This window comes from Hippocampus zosterae, chromosome 7, assembly GCF_025434085.1.
Source record: "Hippocampus zosterae strain Florida chromosome 7, ASM2543408v3, whole genome shotgun sequence".
In the NCBI taxonomy this organism is placed as follows: Eukaryota; Metazoa; Chordata; class Actinopteri; order Syngnathiformes; family Syngnathidae; genus Hippocampus; species Hippocampus zosterae.
In genome coordinates this window covers 4173841-4195915 of record NC_067457.1, presented here as the reverse complement: position 1 = coordinate 4195915, position 22075 = coordinate 4173841, and the positions used below count along the sequence as shown (strand labels likewise).

Sequence of the window (22075 nt, the reverse complement as noted above, 5' to 3'; positions counted from 1 at the left end):
GTTGAGTTCAATGGTGGAAAAAGTTATGCAACGTCAAACGTCACATTTTGTCTCGTATAACAAAATGGCATTGGAACAAAGGTGTGTACACTTTTTATATCCACGTTATGCTGCTTGTGCCTCCCCTAGAAAGTGGCAGTGTGAATTGAAACTGGATTCGGGTTTAGAGAACACATTTGGCACCCTCTAGTGGAAAAATAAGATATCACACGCTCAATTTGACGAACATACTTTACATCACTGTACTGTATACCATTTGTTTTTCATAAAATAACCCTTCCCTGGAAAGGAACACGAGATATTTCTCACAGGCATATCAGGAAATACACGACCTACACTCAGCCTACACAATCTGGTCTTCCATGTCATTTAACATCGATGTGTAATATTTGAAAGCACACTGAAGTACGCCGGGGGGTTAAAAGAAGAAATCACGCATTGGTCTCAGTCCTTCATAAATAAGATGATGAGGATTACTACATGTTACATATTTATTTATTCAAACAGGAGTGTTTGTGTGTTCTAGATGAACATTGCAAACGCAAATAATAGGCACGAGAGCAGTCACGTGACCACGCAACTTGAACCAGGTGCATTTTTAAGTCGTCACCCTGGACTGACATCAAGAGGCGGCGATTGGCGTGAATGACTTGGTGTCAAAACGACAATGGCTGGTATTTTACATATTTTTTAAACCAATTTATGGACAGACTATTTTTAACCACGCACAAAAATGTCGTGCTCCCTTGTACGGTACTCATGGGGCGATGGAACCGTACGGCCACTAGACGGAGACAAAGTAAAATATATTTGCTTAAACTTGTGGAGGGAAGTCAAGTGAAAGTTTGGAGTTAATCTTTGTTTAGCGGTGCCCAAAGTCCGTTTTACAAATGTAAAAGTTAATTTAAAACATCCCGCTTATGTATTTGCTAATTGAAATTCGGTGTTGTGTCAGCTGATCACAGGATGGCAGCAGCTGCCCGCTGTCTGTCTCCACTCAGGATAATTACATGCCCATGGCCCGCCCTCCTTTCCACTTCCCAACGCTGCACTTGGAAATAAACTTTTGTTTGCGTCCCGGGCGCGCCTGTGAAGATGTCAGGGTTGATTATTTCTCCAGGGATTGACCATTTCACTCAATAACTAACGTTTGTTTCTTTTTTTTCTCTCTTCTTTCGTTTTTTTTTTGAACTGGATCATCATGTTGCGGATTTTGGTAGAATCTGCTGCAGGTTTGCCAAAAAAGAAAGTTGGAAGTCCTGATCCAATCGCGACAGTGGTGTTTAGAGGTAAGGCTTTTTCTTTTTTTTTTTTGTTGCTAGAAGGTTTTATATCAAGACTGAAGTACAGGATTTTAAAATATTTAATACTTCTATATTCAATGGCATTTGTGCTGTGATGTACTTATTTCTTTTCATCCTGTGCTTCAATTAAATAAACGTTACTCATGTTATTTGAGGACAAACCCGAGCAAATTGTCTCAACGCGGCCAAACATTGCTAGTGGCATGTCAAACAGGAAAAAGAATGCAACGTTGGAATGAAACGGGGTTTATAAATGGCTGTCAAGTTGGGTCACCGCTCTCATATTGAAACTAACAGACCAGAGGCAAAAGGGATTCAATTCCTTCCAACTGTGTCAGCTTTGCGGGCACCTATAACCTGCAGGTGTGGTTTCTTCCCTTTTCTTTTTGCTTCCCCTTATAAGGGAAGAACTGCAGCTCACTTCTTGTATCAGAAGCAATGACTAAAAAAAACACTTCTGAAGGCACGACTGATGCATTTTGTTTTATAATGTCAGGAAATTTGTGACTGTCATCAAATGTGTTTTTTTTCTCCTTTTCAGATGAAAAGAAAAAAACAAATGCTATTGATAGTGAGGTGAATCCGGTATGGAACGAGGTAATAAATGTTTGTCCAACAACAACCCACAGCATTTCAGTTTCCATCTGTTGCCATGTCATTCAAATCTTGAAACTATTTGCATTGGGATAATTTCTTGAACCAATTAGATTTCAAAATTGCCTCACGTTCACTCGCCAGTCCAACATAACATCAGCATTTTTGCCTCCTCCAATCTGGGCCAGCCAAATTGGAAAAGCAGAACACATGGGTTGCAATTTGCACACAGCTGTATATTTTAAAATCGCACATTATATTTATATTTTGAATGTTCCAGTTTTCCTTCAATACCATTTTCTGCTTACATTTTATGCAAAGAGACTCGCTGCAGTCTTTTGCTACAATAGCTGACGCTTGCTTCGTCTTTCCTCGCAGGTCCTTGAGTTTAATCTAAATGGAGCTGCACTAGAACCCAACTCTCACATTGATGTGATTGTGAAAGACTCGGAGACCTTTGGGAAAGATAAGTAAGTGGCGTATCTTTCACCTGACACTCTCCACAGAGATTCGGCTCCTAAATAGATTCTATAGATTGATGTGGCTTCTGTGATCAGTAGAAAAAAACAAATGCTTTGTTGGCTGCCTCTGCCCCCTCACGCCGTGCCGAGACTTGCAAGTGGGACGACCGATCCTGATTGGGCAACGATAGACAAGTCAATCGCTGCTTGTCTTCTCAGCCAGAGAGAATGGGGCAAATTCTCTGCAGCATTCCAGTTCCATCATGTCTGGACTACATGACATGTTCATGTTTAAAACTGTGCAGGAAGAAGCGTGTAGTTGCTCCAAAACAGCTTTGGTTGAAAGTGCACAATCACATATGGGACTAATTCAGAGCAGCCACAAAGAATGTTTCCTCCGGCGGACTAATTACTGCTGTGCAACTCTTAAGCTTAGGAAAAGAAAAGGGGGGGGGGGGCGTTTTCCAAATGTCTCCAGCGTATGAGTCCACGTTGAGCAAAGTTTTCCGCTGGCTTGTCTGACACACTCCCCGAAGATGCAAGTAGTCATAGCACGAGGCTCCCCCCCCCCCCCCTCCCTCTCTCTCTTGAATAGTATTCCAGCCCCTGTTTTTGCACTGAGCCTATGTTGTTATGGCAACGTGAAAGGGGGGGGGGGGGGAAACCCGCCCATTGTGCCCTCTGGACTGATTCAATTTTCCAAATTAGAAGTCATGATTGCATCATCTGATTCACAGATTCCTTTAGTGACGAACTTAACTTACGGTCAGTGTTAACACCGATAATTAAAAAAAATGGCTGAATGTCTAGATGAATTTGATGCTAACACTTGCACCATCCATATTTGACAGGACCTTTATTTGTTATCCAGGCTCATCACCCGAATGAGTTTTTTTTTTTAATGACTGCGTGAAAGCGAGACGGACTTTTGGACTTTTATTCCTTCATGTCCTCTTCACTCATCACTGATTCGCCCCCTCTTCCATTGTACCGGTTGCTATCCTGGTGCCGTCCTGGTGTCAAAGGTCTTTGCACACGAGCCTTCCACGAATCAATCATGAACTCATGAACCAAATGTAGCTCAATATCTTAAGTGTGCTCAGTCACATTTGAGTATATGCTTTGCTCGGATAACAATTCAGCAATGGTTCAAACCCAGCACGAAAGATCATCAGATCGGTGTCATCACTTGTCGGCTATTAACAAAAAACAGTCCTACTTTGTGATGTCATCCGTTTGGGTCAGAAATCAACCGAGGAAGAGAAGATGATGAATCTTGAGCAACACAGTAAAATCATTCTTTTGCCCGTGTAAGTTATTTCGCTGAGAAATGTCACTTAAACTTGCAGTGAAGCCCCCCCCCCGCCCCTCCCACCCCCACCAAGATCCCATTAGAGTACGCAATAAATATTGTCGGACACTCGTGCATCTGAGCAAACATACCAGGCCTGTGGAGTCACTGACACAAATCGGCGTCCTTCTTGATGAGGGACGCAAAGTCCTGCCAAACACCCCCCACACTCCCCCCCGATACTCTATCCTCCCAATAAAAGTCTCTTGTCCAGCTGTTTGTTTGGTCACAGTGTGAATGTGCGCAGCTGTCACCATCTTTTGCAGAGAAAGCAAGATTTTTGATTCTTTTGTGTTGGTTAGAAGCATTTATGATGCTTTACCTTCAGTTATTTAATCAGCCGAAAGGTCATTTTACAGGGGTGCACCAACCCTCGAGGGGGTGGGGGGGCGGTTCACTGGAAGAATTGGATCAAGTGCGAAGCCTTTTTGGGGAATTTTGTATCTTACGTTAGCCGACACATGTGGAAGTCAAGTGGAGGCGCTCAAAAAATGCTTGCTTAACTAGTGGAAAGCTGCGCTTTGGGGATTTGTCAATTGTCAAATGTCGAAAAATCTGTTTGTCCGCTGCTTTGTGACTGCTCGGCTTCTGTTTCCGCAATTGTTTGCCTCAGCAGGCAGGGCTTGTTAGCTCTAGGTGGTGACCTTGTTGTGCCCTTTTTTTTTTTTTTTGTGAATGACGTCTCTGAGCACACATGCGGCACTTAATAACCACGGGGCCCATACATTTGACTAATATGTTGGCTCGCCTAGTTGGCAGCCAGCTCGAGTTGACTTGACGAGGGGAAATCAGTGCAGAGGTGTCACCGAAAACACAAGATAAGGTTCTATTGATGAGGTTGTGTGTGTGTTTTTTTTTTTTGGGGGCAGATTCATCGGGTCAACAAGAATTCCTTTGAGAGAACTTGCCTCTGGCCAACTGAGATCACTCCCGGCCAAAAATGTGCATTTGCTTGACGAGAACGGCCAGAATATCGGCGTAAGTACATTTAGTGATTTTTGGCTGACATTTGTTGCATTTAAAAAAAAAAAGACATGATCATTTCCTCACAGGCGACTATGAACCTCGTCATTGGGTATGATCCTCCACCCAATGCGAACCCGAATGCAGACGAATCCCACGATGGTGATTCCACTGTGGATTCCGGTATGTTCAACTCCAGGTCTTCATTTTATGACAACACCAAACTCTACGTCACCTTCACGCGTCTCTCCATTTCAGGCAGTGGAGAGCAAGGTGACGAGACGGCACCCGACGGGGCCCACAGCGGTTCTGCGACCGGCCCCTCCGCTCCCGGTCAGTCTGTTAGCCTTCGCAGGCGGATAGCAAGGTCGCAGAATCGACACCGGCTTGTCAACAAACCTCAGGACTTCCAGGTAACTCCAGGGACTGTAAATTGAGTCTCGGGGGGGGGGGGGGGGGGGGCTTAACTTTCGGCAAGGCAATTTTCGCCAATTTGCTTCACGTAGCCAAAAACGCAACATCTAGAAGCATTTACAAGTAGAGCGGTTGAAGACATTCAAAGGCAGAAAAGAAGTAGCTTAAAATTGCTAAAAGGATCTCGACGCACAGCTTCACACATTTTTTGGGGGGGGATTTTAAGTCCGCTCACACTTTCCGATCTTGTCTCTCGATCAGATCCGCATCCGCATCATCGAGGCCCGTCAGTTGCCAGGCAACAACATCAAGCCAGTGGTCAAGGTCCAGGCGTGCGGACAGACCCACAGGACGAGGATTAAGCGGGGAAACAACCCCTTCTTTGACGAGGTACTCCAAATTATTCTTCCCCCCCCACCCCCCTCTTGTTCACATGGAGCGGTTTCAACCATTTTTCACACATTGTGCTATCGAACAGATGTTTTTCTACAATGTCCACATGCTTCCATCAGACCTGTTTGAACAGAACATCAGTATTCGAGTAAGTCGACCGAAATGAGCGTCTCTGCCTACTGTGAAAGTTGAGTTTTTTTGAGTTTAAAAATGTTTTTTCCTGCTGCAGGTTTATAATTCCTACTCCCTGAGGGCTGACAGTCTCATGGGAGAATTTAAGGTACCATTCTGAATCGATATGGATTTGCCCAAGTGGTTTGAAATGCATGCGTTTCGGTAGCCGAGCTCACGTTTTTTTTTGTCTTCCTACACAGCTTGACGTCGGCTATGTGTATGATGAAGCGGGTAAGCTTGTGACAAAGCGCCGCTTTCCACTTTCCAAGATTTTAAGGCACTCTTTGGGAGTCGCAATGCTGTTTTATAGTCGCGCAATGTATTCAGTGCAGTCACACGGATGTTGTTCGAGTTCTAATTGCATCTTGCGCTGCAGGCCACTGTGTCATGAGGAAGTGGCTGCTCCTGAATGATCCGGATGACTCCAGCTCCGGAGCGAAAGGATACCTGAAAGTCAGTCTGTTTGTGGTCGGGATCGGCGATGAGCAGCCGGTAAGAAAGGAGCTTGCCGGATAGTTCGAGGAGGTATCTTCTCTCTGTCGCGCAAATAAATGTCTTGCCTCTTTCCTCGTCCTCACCCAGTCGGAGAAGAGGGAGTCGGACGAAGACCAAGATGATATCGAAAGCAACCTGTTGCTTCCAGCCGGAGTCACTTTACGATGGGCCACGTTATCGCTGAAGGTGTTTCGAGCGGAAGACATCCCGCAAAGTAAGACACTTTTGCAGAAAGATTCACCACAAGAGGAAGACTTAAGAGTTGGTCCTCGGTTTCAGTGGACGATGCCTTCATCCAGTCGCTGAAGGAGGTTTTTGGCGGAAATGAGAATAAGAAGAACCTGGTTGATCCGTTCATCGAGGCCCGTTTTGCCGGGAAAAAGGTCCCTAGTCATTCGTCTTTGAAACGGCCTCACATTTATACTACCATGGAAGGATACGTCTGACTCCTCTCATCCGTGCAGCTACGTACTCAGATCATCGAGAGGAACGCCAACCCGGAGTGGAACCAAGTGTTGAATCTTCAGGTCAAGGTGATCCATTTTATATCATAATAGCTCATACCAAAGTAGGTCATGACGAAAAACTTTTTCTGTTCTAGTTCCCCTCCATGTGCGAGCGTGTCAAATTGACAGTCTTTGACTGGTAAGTCCCGAATGAAAAAGCGCATGCCGTTATTCGGTATGGAGAAGCGTCAAGAATCTTGACTTTGCAGTGCAACGAGTGCGCTCCATCACCAGCCCGATGAGAATTATGCGGCCCTACGAGACAGACTGTGCTGGCTCCTCCCTTCCCGTCACAATAACAAACTCTTTAATACTCTTGGCACCGTCTTCCTGCTCATTTTCATCACCGCGTACTCCCGAGCGAACAATATGTCTGATAAGGCAGGAGGGAAATAGATGGAAGAGGAAGTGCGGAAAAAAAAAGGTTGACTGATTTGCCGGTGAAAACTTCCCACCCAAAATGCTTTGCCGAGTATTCCACATGAACAATTAAATGTTCATGCGGGTCACATTAAGTGATCAATTCAAGAGCTGTGTCACCCCCCCCAAAAAAATAATAATCATGTTGGAGCGATGCGTTTAATATCGTGATCGCATAGCCACCGTACAGCGAATTTTTTTTTTTTTTTTTTTAAAGCACAGCATGGTAATCCATTGTGGGCTTGCAACCTCATGCATGTTTATCTTGCCACCTGAATGTGTGCGCTGAGCTGTGTGTTAAGGAATGTGACTGGTGTGACTGCAGGGATCGCGTGACTGGGAATGATGCTGTTGGTACCACGTACCTCAACTTGGCCAAAATCGCCTCCTCTGGGGGCGAAATTGAAGGTATGATTTATTTTGCAACCAAAATGATGCTTGATTTATTTGATTTTTTTTTTTTTTCACGCCACATCACTTGGACTTAGGCTCCTGATTTTCCTGTGAACAGTGTTGCCACTTTTTCTACCGACTTCTAAATGGTGCCTTCATTCATGTCTTTTTTTTTTTTTCCTGACATAGAGGAGCACGCAGGAAGTACGGAATTGTCGTCATATGAAGGTTCATCCGTGCTATCCTTTGCCGCGTTGCCTCTGTGCTATGAATATAGCGCAGGCTAGCTGCTAAATACAGTGTTCCCCCAATCTGGTGCACTTTGTTACCCCCTCTCCCATCCTGCTACAATCTGTTATTTTCTTGGAGCGCATCTGTTTCAGAAATCCCTGCTTTATTGTTGAAATTTAAAGCAGTCATTTAAAAAAAATTTTTTTTTTTTTTTTAGAGCTACAGATTTGACAGACATTTTTTTTATATGATTCCTATTTCCTATACACTTTATGATTGCATTTTTTCCCCCAAATCCATTTACATTGCGTTTAAAGTTGTTTTAATTACTTGTAATGTTTAAAGCATGCGGGAGGGGTAAGACCACCGTATTTAAAAATGCTCACCTACAGCAGGTGTATGTTGCCCGTAGCCCTTGTGACTGGGGGTTCACTGTTAAATTTAAACGCTGCAAATGCTTTTTTTTTTGTGCATTCCTTCGCAAACATGATTTTTGGGTTGCCTGATCAAGAGCTGCATACACTGCTTACTAAAAAGCTTTTCGCTGCCTATTAATATTATTTTTTTAATCCTGCAGAGTGAAATCCAAGTCTAATTTGTGTTTGTATCTCCATGAAGCCGAAACGGGAGAGTCGGAGATCGGTTTCCTCCCCGTCTTTGGTCCCTGCTACATCAACCTCTACGGCAGTCCCAGAGAGTTCACTGGACTACCCGACCCTTATGAAGATCTCAATTTGGGAAAGGTAATGGTGACAAATGCACTGTTGTTGTATAAGCATAGTTTCTCCATTGGGGAGGGGGGGGGAGAGAAACTTTTTAAATGGGTTTGTAACCACTTCCCTGTGCTTTTGAACAGGGTGAAGGCGTGGCCTACAGGGGCAGGGTCCTGGTCGAAATGTCGACTAAGTTAGAGGGCAAAGTTGACAAAGCAGTAGACAGCATCCCGAGTGATGATATCTTGGTGGTGCAGGTAATATTCTTTTGCCAAAAGATGCAAAGAGGCAATACAAAAATTCCAACGTGTAACTTATTTTTTTTTTTGCTATTTTCCTCTTTTATGTCAGAAGTACCAGAGGAGAAGGAAGTACTGCCTCTGTGCAGTCTTCCACAGTGCTTCCATGATCCAGGAACCGGGCGAGCCAATTCAGTTTGAGGTCAGCATCGGTAACTATGGCAACAAACTGGACAACACCTGCAAACCGCTGGCCTCCACCACTCAGTATAGTTGCGCTGTGTTTGATGGTGAGCAAGCCTCAATTCAAATTCTTTTGCCGAATGAAAGATTTTTTTATTTTTTTTGACGGCGTGTCATGTTTCAAGGTAACCACTACTATTACTTGCCGTGGGCGGGCACCAAGCCAGTAGTTGTGGTGACGTCATTCTGGGAGGACATCAGCCACCGCATGGACACCATCAACATCATCCTTTACATCTATCGCCGCTTGGTAATGCTTCATTTTATCCCCCAAATAAAACATTCCATTTTTTTGAGAGTTCATCCAGGCATTTGATTCCCTGTTGCAGCAATCTAACCTGGAGGTCTTTAGAACAACGGTCTCGGCGAAGGCACCCGACAAGCAAATGTCTGGCCTATGGGTGAAGTTGCTGACTCAGCTGATTGAAGACATAGCAAAGTAAATGAAGGATCGGAATTAAACGGCGCTTCAACTGGATCACGTTGGATTGTCAAGAACCTGTGGTCTCACACGGGTCTCCTTTCCCCAGTTTCCCGACACCGGAGCTGGAGGGCCGCTCCAACCTGACATCCTTGGACATCCAACTCAAGAAGCTGCGAGACAATGTCCTGAAGGGCATCCAGCAGGCAGCTATTCGCATGAGACAAGAGGCCCAAGACATTGCCGACACTCTGGCCGACATCGAGTCGTGGGCGGACAAACTCGCAGCGCTTGCGGAAGAGGTGAACCATGGAGAATCTAACTTTAATGTTTGCGTGGTCATGCTTATCCGCAAGTAGTGGTTGATTAAAAATCTAAATTTTTTTGGGGGTGTCGCTCAATTTTTAATTCCCCACTCTGTGTGCCTTCAGCCTCAGAACAGCATGCCCGACGTGATCATCTGGATGCTGCGCGGCGAGAGGAGGGTGGCCTACAGCCGCGTCCCAGCTCACCAGATCCTCTACTCCACATACTGCGAGCAGGCTTGTGGGCGCCACTGTGGCAAAACCCAAACCATATTTTTAAAGGTACAGATTACAATCGAAACATACCGGCAAAGCTCACCGACATCCCTCCTGTCGATCCAAGTCGAAGTCGGCCGTCTTGTTCCTCTCAGTACCCCATGGACAAGAACAGAGGCTTGAAGGTGCCTGTTCAGATCCGAGTCAACATGTGGTTGGGTTTATCTGCACATGAAAAGAAGTTCAACTCCTTCTCCGAGGGAACTTTCAGTGTGTTTGCAGAGCTGGTACGTTCATTCAAATAAATCTCAAAGTCGGGCACACGCTCGGCAGGCGGAGGAAAAGGACATTGTTCACTTTGTTTTGATTCTGAGTGCTGGAGCCAGCGCGCATTTGAAACTGAGCCAAGGTGCCTTTTTGTTTTTTTGTTTTTTGCAGTACGAGAACCAAGCCAGTATGTTTGGAAAGTGGGGAACTACAGGACTGGTGGGACGCCATAAATTCTCCGACGTAACGGGCAACCTCAAGCTGAAAAAGGAGTATTTCATGCCCCCCAGAGGATGGGAGTGGGAGTCGGACTGGTTTATCGACCCGGAGAAAGCGTGAGTGCAGCTGCATAAATCCATCGGTCAATAGGCATTTGTCCTCCATGAAAACCGAGGGTGGGGGCGGGTGAGATGACACTGGCTATTATAAACGCCTTCGGGGTGGTTATTTATAATGTTCATTTTTCTCAGCTCTGCAGAGGAAATGAGTCAGCCGCTTGTTAACATTCCTCTCGTGCCACTCACCGTGATTTCTTGAGAAAATGGCAGTCCTGCCAGCGTGGTCGAAGGGTCACTTTTTACCCCTCTCCATTACAAAATGCCTATCTGTAACCTGCATCTCCACCGTACGGTACAAAAGCCATCCAAGGTGCAACGGAATACGACAGATTAAGAATACCTTTATTAGACTCGCAATGGAGAAATTCCAGATTCACAGCAGCAAAGTTATGAAAGGAAGAAGTAGAACAACAAAAAAATAGGAGCTGCTGGAAAGGCAGCCACTCTCGCGGCGCCATTTTGAAGTCAAAATAACACAAGACAACACATAGGACAGAGACAGTCGTGCAATCTTCACCACTTTTCTGCATACACTTTGTTGTCTGAAGCAGTTATAGATGAAAGAGGAGAGGATCAAAGTGTCCTTTCACCAGTGGATCAGAGACATCATGCTGAAAAATGTGCACACGTCTGCTACAAGCAAAGTTTTGAAAGCAAACACGAAGCTGTAGCGTCCATTGACGAAAAGAGATTAGTTCACTTCTCCTGTCCCACATAATCCGCTTCAAACTCCAAGCCGCGACTCCCAGCTCCAAATCCGCATCGGCACTCCGCGCCAACGCTCCTTTCTTCTCATCGTCGGCTCCTCAAGACCTCCATCCATCCAGCCGCAGACCGTTCAACAGCACCGATCTCTCCGCTGAACAAAGCGGGGCTGTGAAAAATGCTGCCCACAGCCTACAGGCGCAAGACACAAGCGTCCCGGGACTGATATATTGTTTTTGTTTTCTTGTTTCTTCTGATGCGAATTTTGGGTTAGTCTCCTAACGGAGGCCGACGCAGGACACACTGAATTCACCGATGAGGTTTTCCAAAATGAGACCCGCTTCCCCGGTGGAGAGTGGAAATCGGCCTCGGAGCCCTTCACCGACGTGGTGAGAAAAGCGCAGACGTGCAAATATCCCGTCGAGCTGTCAAGTGCGCACGCCAACATGAGGTCACGAGTTCATAAAATACCTTGTTGCGCAGAATGGTGAGAAGAGCCGAAATCCACGGGAGTTTGATTGTCCTCCCGGTTGGGCGTGGGAGGACGAGTGGACAGTTGATGACAACAGAGCTGTGGATGATCAAGGTGCTGTCATGAATCCATCGGCCCTGAATGGCAAACTCAAAGGAGAAAAATGTGTTTTCCACAGGTTGGGAATATGGACTGACCATTCCGCCGGATGACAAGCCCCGGTCCTGGGTGCCGGCAGAGAAGGTCTACCACGTCCATCGTCGGCGACGAGTGGTTCGACCTCGCAGGAGAGCCGCACTTCCCGCGGGTGCAACCGCAGAGGTCAGCATTTCATCGGCGTCGCTCCGATTTGAGCAAAATGGCTCCAACGACGCCTCGCTTTTGCACGCAGAGGCGGGACCAGGGCGACCCGGAGGGTTGGGAATTCTCTTCGTTGATCGGCTGGAAGTTCCACCGGAAGGAACGCTCGTCGGATACGTTTCGTCGCAGGCGTTGGAGGAGAAAGATGGCGCCGGAAGACCGCTTGGGAGCGTCGGCCATCTTCAATCTGGAGGGGGCACAGGTGGGTAGAAATCTGTTTGATTCCGAGTCCTTGGCTTAAAATCATGAACCGGTTCTAGTATTAAATATTGACTTGTGCATTAAGTGTGAAGTGTGCCATTTACCTCAGCGGTCTTTGGATCCTATGTTGATTTTACTTTGCCAGGGTGTTGATACGGAGGAGAAAGAGAAAAGCTCCAAGGGCGATGTCACAAAGATGTTTGGCGCTAACACACCCACTGTGTCCTGCTCCTTAGACAGTGAGTGATATGCAGCGTATTGACTGGAGGCATAAATAGAAATGACTGTCCGCAACGTGTTAAAGTGATTCTGTTAACCCCCCCCCACCCCCACCCCTTCAGGGTCATGTATGTTTCACCTCCGTGTTTATGTCTATCAAGCAAGAAACATGACATCGATGGACAAAGACAGTTTTTCTGGTATGTTGGCAAAATACCATAAATTCGAACAATCTTTGGCCACAATCCACCATTTTTTTTCTTTTCTTTACAGATCCCTACGCCCATGTCTCCTTCCTGCATCTAAGTAAGACAACAGAGAAGCTGCGTGCCACTTTAAACCCAACCTGGGATCAAACCCTGATTTTCAACCATGTGGAAATTTACGGCGACCCGCAGACTCTTGCGCAACATCCGCCGGATGTTGTCATCGAGTTCTACGACCATGACCAAGTGGTAACGCTCCACAAAGGGAGTCGTTTAGTTCAAAATGTTCCTTCCCTGACAAGATCATTGACTGTGCCAGGGCAAGGATGAGCTGCTGGGTCGGTGCGTTTGCCTTCCATTGGTCAAGTTGAATCCCAGCATGGATCAGATACCCAAACTGCTATGGCACCCTATCATGCAAAGGGGACGCGAGGAAGGGGAGGCACTTGTGGCCGCTGAACTCATCCTGAAAGATAAGGTCTGCACCCTATGAAAATGCCTCTGGACTTTGTCAAATGTTAAAAAAAAAATCCCCAAAAATTGTTACAAACTTTGATAAGTGGAGATTTATTCCAGGATGATCTCACTCCTCTTTGCTCTTTCTGCAGTCAGGAGACTCGGATCTTCCTCTTGTTCCCCCAATGAGGGCGGAGAACCTCTACATGGTTCCACAGGGCATCCGCCCCGTTGTGCAGCTCACCGCCGTGGAGGTGTAACGCCTCGCGTTTTGTTCTGTCTGACAAATTTGAAACGCAAGGTCTCTGAATGTGTATTCGTCATTGCCCCCCCCCCCCCCCCCCTGCAGATTCTAGCATGGGGTCTGAGGAACATGAAGCCCTTTCAGCTGGCCACCGTGTCCTCCCCCAGCCTGGTGGTGGAGTGCGGCGGGCAGAGGGTGGAATCGACAGTCATCAGGAACATGAAAAAGAGTCCCAACTTCCCCAGCTCGGTGCTCTTCATCAAAGTGGTAACGACCAACCGCAGATTGCATTTGGTGAAATGGCATATCGGAATAAATATATCGGAGCAAAACCTGTCTTGAGTGCTTGTTGAAATCGTTTCATCCGTCTCCCCTCCAGCTTCTACCAAAGGATGAGATGTACACGCCTCCGATCGTGCTGAAGGTGATTGACCACCGTCCATTCGGCAGGAAACCGGTGGTGGGCCAATGCACCATCACCTCTTTGGAGCAGTTCCGTTGCGACCCATACGTCATCACGGCTGAGGGAGCGATGGCTTCCAAAAGTAAACGCCGCAAAATAACTCCACTTGACGGGCCATTTGACACAGCGGAGTACACATCTTCAAGTGTCAATCAAGTTCCAGATGAAAAAAATCATCAGTCCCAAATGCTTGATGTTGTATCCTTGCAGTGGCCCTCATGGCAGCGACTCCATCCGGACACCTCGCCATCAATATGGAAGAAACGAGATTACTCTTAGAAACTCGGGTAAGTCGTATTAAGAATGTTTTAAGGATTTTGAAACTAACAAGTCAGAATTTGACCTGCGGAGTCAAATTTGACCACTGGTGTCACTCTGGCTTGCAGTTAATGTGCAGCATGTCGGCTGCTGTCAACAAAATGACTCCCCCTACCTCCCACTTTGTATGTATGGATACTTGTCGTTGCTATTTTCGCTCTATCACAAAGCCGACGCAGCGCTCGTGAAGTCACAATGCCGTGATTGCGTGCTGGAGACGACACGCTTTTGCAATCTCTTCTTTTGTTCATTTATGGAGCACGTCTAATGAGCACATCCAAACTAATGCAACTTGTCACTGAAGGAGAGTAGCGTGATCACGGCCCGGAAACTGCAAGGTCTTGACGTTTGTATCAGTAGCACCGTGAAAAATGGAACCCAAACGTCCAAACGTGCAAGTCAAAAAAAAAAAAAAAAGCTCTTGCTCAACAAGATTTGTTTTACGGGTGGTGCCAATGTGCTTGAGATACAAACGTTCTGGACCAGCGGCTTTGGGCCTCGTCGGTCCTCAATCTGCAGCTCAAATCGTACACCGCTTCATTTTCACAATGTTTTATAACTGCTGCAACGTCTTTTGAGAAAAAATGTCTAATTCTGTAAATAAGTCTTTCTCTTCTTTTTACTTCCTGTGTTTGCACAGCATGTAGAGAAGGTAAGTTACCGTCGATGGATTTCTTTGCAAGGTTAGGAGATGGTTTGATTGGGGGAAAATTCACTTCCTAGGAAAAGCAAACGGTGGATTGGTGGAGTAAATTCTACGCTTCAGTGGGGGAGAATCAGAAATGTGGGCCTTACCTCAAGAAAGGATATGACACCCTCACGGTAAGATTTCGCTTCAAATGTACACAAGTTGACTCTGTGGTGTTCCAAATCGTGTGGTCATGACGCTTTCTCAATATATGCAGTCCTTGTCGTCCTTTAGATTTCATGAGCTTGACTCCCCCTCCCCCTCCCCTCCTCAGGTGTATGATTGTGAACTAGAAGACATTGACGAATTCAAAGGCCTGACAGACTTCTGCAGCACTTTCAAACTGCAACGAGGCAAGAACGAGGATGGTGACGATGACCCGAGTGTGGTTGGGGAGTTCAAGGTACTTTGACACAATCACAATAAAAAATAATTTTTTTTTAAAAAAACCTCCTGATCTGTGAAGTGATATTGATGGTTTTGCACCTGCAGGGCTCTTTTAAAGTGTACCCGCTGCCAGACGACCCCGGTGTCACCCCTCCTCCCCGGCAATTCCGAGAGCTCCCCGACAGTGGTCCTCAGGAGTGTCTGGTCAGGATTTACGTGGTCCGGGCCATCGATCTGCAGCCGAAAGACAATAACGGCAGAGTGAGAATGACTTGGCAACAAACTGCATTATTATTATTATTATTTTTATTTTTATTTTTTTAACAACGAGGTCTATGCAATGTGTTGAACTTGTCGCTTTGCTTTTAGTGTGACCCATACATGAAGATAACCCTGGGAAAGAACACAATAGAAGACCGAGACCATTACCTCCCCAACACAACCAACCCCGTGTTTGGAAGGTAATTGATGCCCGGGGGACGATTTGTTCATCAGCATGTGGTTCATATGCCCCTACCTTTGGTTTTTGTCGTAGGATGTTTGAGATGAAGTGTTTCTTACCCCAAGACAAGGACTTGAAAATCTCCGTGTACGACTATGACCTCCTGAGTCGCGACGAGAAAGTCGGGGAAACTGTGATCGACCTGGAGAACCGCTTCCTGTCTCGTTACAACTCCTACTGCGGCCTCCCGCAGACGTACTGCACGTAAGGCAACCGCGGATGAGTGAAATCCGCTTTGTTTGCTCTTTTGTTTCGGGTATCATTGAGACAGAAGGGAAGCCATCAGAATTGGATAGTTTGCATTTTGATTTTTTTGCAATGGAGCTCTGCATCAACAAAAACTCAATGACATCACGATAGCGTCTTCTTATCCGTATTTGTTTGCTGTCAGTTCTGGAATCAACCAGTGGCGCGACCAGCTAAAGCCGTCCGAGATCTTGGACAACCTAGCTCGTCTGAAAGGCTTTTCCAAACCTTGGAGTGAGGACAACGGCACTTCGCTCACCTTCAACGGAAAACAATACACTTTGGCTCACTTTGGTCAGTTCACTTGCGAGTTTTGCGGGCATTGATCCAAATTTGACGTGTGCTGCACTTGCACCGTCGTTGGGACCCGACGGTGCAAAAAAAAAAAAGACATTAAGAAGACGACATGACTTGTTTCCCCTTCCAGAGGGCAAAAAGGAGATTCATGAGCACTTGGGTCCAGCCTGTGAGCGTCTGTGCCTGCACATCCTGCGAACGCAGGGACTGGTGCCTGAGCATGTGGAGACCAGGAAACTTTACAGCAGCTTTCAGCCCAATCTGTCCCAGGTTTGTCCAGATTGTCATACACTCCCCGACCGCATCGACGTCCGTGTTAAGCGGCCTCTTCTAAAAACCTGTCTGTGCGTGTACAGGGAAGGCTTCAAATGTGGGTGGACATTTTCCCCAAAAGCATGGGCGCGCCCGGCCCACCCTTTGACATCACCCCACGCAAGGCCAAGAAGTGAGCATATGCTAAAACGTCTTGCTTTTTCGCTCGCAAATCATGCCGGCAGCGCTGAATTCAGATTTCATTTTTTTTATTTCAGGCATTTCCTGCGCGTGGTCATTTGGAACACGACTGACGTGATTCTGGATGAAACCAGCGTCACCGGAGAGCACATGAGCGACATTTACGTCAAAGGGTACAAATGACCCTTTGACCCTTTTACTCTTCCCTCATTAAAAAAAAAAAAAATACAATTATTATGATTATTATTTTGCTGCAGTTGGATGCCGGGAATGGAGGAGGACAAGCAGAGGACCGACGTCCACTACAGGTCTCTCGACGGAGACGGCAACTTCAACTGGAGGTTCGTCTTTGAGTTCGACTACCTTCCCGCAGAACAACTTTGCCTCGTCTCCAAGAAGGTGAGCGCCCTTCCTCGTCTGCTTTTTATGGTAGCCTCTGGACTTTTGACCCAGTCGTTTACGAAAGCAACATTCATTCATTCATTCATCTTCCGAGCCGCTTGATCCTCACTAGGGTCGCGGGGGGTGCAGGAGCCTATCCCAGCTGTCTTCGGGCAGTAGGCGGGGGACACCCTGAATCGGTTGCCAGCCAATCGCAGGGCACACAGAAACGAACAACCATTTGCACTCACACTCACACCCAGGGACAATTTAGAGTGTTCAGTCAGCCTGCCACGCATGTTTTTGGAATGTGGGAGGAAACCGGAGCACCCGGAGAAAACCCACGCAGGCCCGGGGAGAACATGCAAACTCCACACAGGGAGGCAGGAGCTGGAATTGAACCCGGTACCTCTGCACTGCGAAGCCGACGTGCTAACCACTGGACTACCGGGCCACGAAAGCAACATCATTTGCAATAAATTGTGCAACAAATGGGGGGGGGGGGGGCGGGAGGAGCGTTGGTGTGAGAACATCAAACTGACAGTCCACTGATTCAACAGGAGCACTTTTGGAGTCTGGACAAAACGGAGTTCAGGATCCCACCGAAGCTGACGATCCAGATATGGGACAATGACAAGTTCTCACTGGATGATTATCTCGGTGAGAGACGTATACTTTTAACAAATATGTTTACACTATTTAACGGTTTTGAAACTCATTCTTCAATAACCGTTGTTGTTTGGATCCCAGGAACGCTGGAGCTCTATTTGAACAACTTGATTCCGCCCGCAAAGACACCAGAGAAGTGTACACTGTCCATGATGGACAACGTAGAGACCGACGTGCCCCATAAGCCCGAAGCTGCCAAGTGCTTGTTTACCCAGAAGTCGGCGAGGGGCTGGTGGCCCTGCTCCATTGAGCGCAATGGGCACAAGACCCTCGGGGTGAGAATGGACAAAATGAATTCAAGAAAATGAGATCAGCAGGCGCCTGAGCTGCTGTTTTGCATCCGTAGGGCAAAGTAGAGATGACTTTGGAAATTCTCAGCGAGGATGACGTGGATGAAAAACCGGCAGGAAAAGGCAGGGATGAACCCAACATGAACCCGAAACTGGACCTTCCCAAGTAGGACCCCGCGAACAAACACTTTGGTCATCTTTTTAACATGGCCGCCGTTTTTAATGAAACCTCTCCGTGACCAACAGGCGCCCCGAAACATCCTTCTTTTGGTTCACCAACCCGTGCAAGACCATGAAGTTTATCGTGTGGCGACGGTTCCGCTGTCTCTTCATTGGACTCATCGTTCTCACCATTGTGCTCCTCTTCCTCGCCATCTTGCTGTACTCTCTACCGGTAAGCGTTTCCCATCTTGTAGGCGTCATAAAAAAAAAAAAAACATAGGATTGCAAATGGTACAGTGCAAAAATGAAAATCTCACAGGAAGTGGTGACCCAAGTTAAAATGTCTTGCTTTAATGCCAGATACTCTCTCAAATAATGTATTCCTCATGTCATTTTTTTTCCCAAGTAGTGTATCCCTGGATGCCTTTGTACTCGATGCTAAACGATTCCATTTCTTTTGCCTTTTTCCAGAATTACATCTCAATGAAGATAGTGAAGCCACTGAAATAAAATCGGACGGCCGCCAAGGTGCAGTGGGACCCGTTAAGGACGATGGAAATGTCCAAAGGATCAAAATGCAGTAATGTCAAACTATCTCACTGTCTTTTTAATCACATGTCATCTTATCTGAAACAATTGTGAATGGGAAGGGATGCTTGCTTGTTTGCACTATTTCAACATTCTGCCACGCACAAAACTGTGATTAAGTCAACAGGAATGGTGATGAACTTTTCCGCATGAACACTGGTATCACTCAGTGGGTTCTATTCTTAACGTTAAAAACACTTTTGAAAAAAAAAATCATACATTTATTATTTTTGATTAAATTAGAAATAAAGATTTTTACACATTGAACTAGTGTAATTAGCCAAAAAATTGTGATATTGGCTTAATCAGACGTGCTCCACATTTAACATGTTCCCGCAAGTGCTTTTGTATTATTGTTAATAAAAAAAAAACTATGAAGCGATGTTAAGATGGATTTATTCTTCTTGCAAGTTAAACTTGTTGCAGCGTTGTTGCAAGAAAGCTTCCACCTCCCCTCTTCGCGCCAGGCTGTTGGCTTTGCCTTGGAAGCGGCCATTTTTTCCGGCTCCCTTCCCTTGAAGCAGTTCTAACAGCCTGCGGGGAGAAAACGATGGATAAAATAAATGTCGTCCCAAAATTGCATCGTAATTGGCACTTGATGACAAAAATGCTGTGCAGCCCAAGTGATAACGGGATTTATCTCCCCCCCCCTTACCGTGGTCCCATCTGTGTTACTTGCTCGTTTGGTCCAGCTAGCAGAAACAAACCTGGCCCCTTTTCCTCCCCAACAGTTAGGAAAACCAAAGTTTCCTGGGGAACAGTCAAAAGAGAGATTGCCGATAATTTATGCAATACCCCCCCCCCCCCAAAAAAATGTTTTACATTCTTACCTGTGTGTTTATTTCATTGACGATGATATTCATGAACTCATGGTCCCCTTCTTTTCTGTTGGGTGGGAGGAGACCATTTTGTTGATGCTTTGGGAGGGGGAAAAGCTGACCATGTAACGGCGCAAGAAGCAGCTCTTACTTGTGCAAACTGAAGAAATTCCCTCTGCGTGGGTCATTCTTAAAGTTGTGAGCGATGAGAAGGGCCATGTCCCGAAGTAGGTTCAAGTTAGTCTGCATTTTACAAAAAAAAAAATGTCTCAACAAAAAGATGACGAAAGCCTCTTGTGTGTAAATCGATGAAAATGTTGTCTCACTTTCTGCACAAGCTTCACAGACTTTTGCAACTTGTCCACAGCCTCAACGTGTTCATCTGGGCCAGTTCTGGTGACAGAAGCGGTTTCATTCAGACAAACGATTGGTGGTGGAAAGTAACAATTAAGGCTCTTGACGGAAAAAAATTGCCGACTGTTTTGATGGATCAGCTTACTTGAGCAGAGCCACCAAAGAACGCTCGGTGCTGTAGCTCTTCTCTGCATATTTCAGCACTCTGTTTCCCGCCAGGAATATCAGATTGGTTTTATTTTTCTTTCCTTTTTCTGTCCCCAGCAGCTTAATTACCTAAAATCCAAATTGCTTTCTGCAATCACTGGAGGTTATGCAAACAAAGTCTAACACTGTATTTTCCTGAGCGACAATGGTGGAAATAAAGGCAAAGTGTGTTTTCGGCACCTGCAAGTGACTGAGGTTCGACACGTGCGTTCCACAACACATGTTGGCATCGACCCCCTCAATATCAACAATTCGAATTGGCCACGCGTGGTCGTCTGGCAGTCCTCGACTCCTCACCTGCGTCGTACACACAACACGGATAAGCACTCGTTGACATCGAAGCCGGCTACACTGGCAAAAATTGAGTCAATACATTGCAATTTTGATCAAGATCTGCAATTATGCGACTTATACTCAAATGAACACTGACATACGCACCTTTTCCAACTCAGGGCTGTCATTATAAAGTAGCTTAACATTGACTGGGATGTGAGCTCTGATCTTCTCATTGACAGCTTCCTCCAGTGCTTGTACTTGGGCTGCTTTAACAACAGGGGTGTCCAGTTCAATGGTGCTTCTCTGACGTCCAAGCTCCCTTAAAAAAAAAAAGATGCAGGTGTTCTGCAGTAATGTGAAGCGTTTTCATTTTATAGAGGCAGCATACAGTGCTCCTCAGCTATATAATATACACAACATATACCAAGATGTGGTCATGTATCCAAACATGCTTTCTGCCAGGGCTGTGATCAGGTGTTGTCCTAAAAGGGGAAATAAAACAATTAGTGTCAATAATTAGCTCTTAAACTCTTTGCAAGGCCCACCTGAGTGTTGCTGCATGTGGTCAAACCTCCTCTCCCAGTCCACCTTCACTCGCACTTCCTGACCAACTTCCAGGGGCGAAGCCACAAAGTGAGCGGCATCTTGGCCCTGTCGGGTCACCCTCAAAACGGGGATGTCCGCGATGAGCCCGTGGTCATCTGGCTAGTGGAAGAAGTGGAGAAAAAAAGGGCTATGAAAAGCAAATATTTCTGCATGCTTTATTGCCGCTCCTCCCATATCATCATGCCATTCGATTCAGAACTTCACGTGTTTGCAATATCATGCATACCTGGCCACCTCCCTCGGGGAAAAAGATGGTGTCTTGCAGCTTGACCGTGAATCCACTCACACTTTCTTTCTTTCCACCAATTTCCTGCTTGAGCTCCGCAGGACAGCAGGAAGCTACAGTTGTGACAAACTAAGAGAAAGTCGTGCAGAATTTTTTCCATTGTGCCAAATTACAATGAGTATGTTGCATATAATAATTGTATAAACATTTTTACTTCTCACTTTTACACAAGTACATGTCAGTCTATAATTTAAAAAAACTTGCACAGGAGTGAAATAGGACAGTATCTGCAGTTTTAATTTTCTTTTTTTAACAATTATCCATACGTACGAATTTCGTAAAAATAGAAAAAAACATTTATGAAACTGAAATGTTCCATTTTTCATAGATTCACGAGGTCGACTTTGATCATCTTGCAGAATGTGTGTCATTTCTTAAAACTACGTTTGTAAGTTGACAGCACCCCCCACCCCCCCAAAAAAAAGAAAACCCGTTAGTCCCACAAGTAATAATATTACAATAGACAGGACTGTCACTTTTGGCAGCCGTTAGCAATCGTGCTAACCACTTGTGCAGAGAACACAACGTTAGCGTTATTGTTTCAAATAATTAAGCGTTGACATATGACCCCAGTCATGCTCTTACTTCTTTCATATAGCAGTCCCGCTGACATTGGAAAGCCATACTGACTTATATTTGAAGAAAGGCCGTAAATGATGAGAAACAAAAGTACAGCGGAGTCTGTTGCAAGTGAGCTGACATTCTTCTACGGGGAGCGGGATGGCCAAAAATCAACCAGGCGAAAACAAACCTAATAATGCTGAAATATTATATTAACCG

At 45.9% G+C, this 22075-nt stretch overlaps 2 protein-coding genes across 4 annotated transcripts; one reads left to right on the top strand and one right to left on the bottom strand.

Annotated features, from left to right (window-relative positions):
• Positions 1-1034: 1034 nt before the first annotated feature.
• Positions 1035-19135, top strand: LOC127603389 (myoferlin-like). 3 transcript variants are annotated; one of them, XM_052069607.1, is made up of 54 exons: positions 1035-1289; positions 1846-1901; positions 2277-2368; positions 4580-4688; positions 4763-4856; positions 4932-5086; positions 5349-5477; positions 5566-5628; positions 5710-5760; positions 5855-5885; positions 6031-6146; positions 6237-6363; positions 6429-6532; positions 6614-6682; positions 6751-6794; positions 7401-7483; positions 7658-7696; positions 8318-8442; positions 8556-8669; positions 8764-8941; positions 9020-9144; positions 9224-9333; positions 9425-9617; positions 9747-9902; positions 9992-10123; positions 10275-10438; positions 11421-11535; positions 11630-11732; positions 11797-11939; positions 12010-12180; positions 12325-12418; positions 12521-12598; positions 12672-12853; positions 12924-13082; positions 13213-13314; positions 13410-13571; positions 13684-13849; positions 13978-14054; positions 14726-14737; positions 14809-14907; positions 15048-15176; positions 15266-15421; positions 15530-15621; positions 15696-15866; positions 16054-16202; positions 16336-16475; positions 16562-16650; positions 16736-16831; positions 16916-17057; positions 17600-17699; positions 17790-17983; positions 18055-18164; positions 18245-18392; positions 18632-19135. In XM_052069607.1, the coding sequence occupies exons 1-54, from the start codon at positions 1202-1204 to the stop codon at positions 18668-18670; spliced, it is 6165 nt and encodes a 2054-aa protein (XP_051925567.1). In that variant the 5' UTR covers positions 1035-1201; the 3' UTR covers positions 18671-19135. The 3 variants fall into 3 exon arrangements, with proteins under 3 accessions (XP_051925567.1, XP_051925570.1, XP_051925569.1); XM_052069610.1 differs by lacking the exon at positions 7658-7696; XM_052069609.1 differs by lacking the exon at positions 14726-14737 and having other exon boundaries at positions 13978-14072; positions 14815-14907.
• Positions 19130-22041, bottom strand: aarsd1 (alanyl-tRNA synthetase domain containing 1). Its single transcript, XM_052069721.1, has 12 exons — positions 21881-22041; positions 21236-21364; positions 20949-21108; positions 20828-20885; positions 20566-20722; positions 20308-20424; positions 20066-20196; positions 19893-19959; positions 19718-19809; positions 19579-19633; positions 19404-19498; positions 19130-19282 (listed from the first exon to the last, which is right to left on the bottom strand). Exons 1-12 carry the CDS (start codon positions 21917-21919, stop codon positions 19144-19146), a joined length of 1239 nt encoding a protein of 412 aa, XP_051925681.1. The 5' UTR covers positions 21920-22041; the 3' UTR covers positions 19130-19143.
• Positions 22042-22075: the final 34 nt, after the last annotated feature.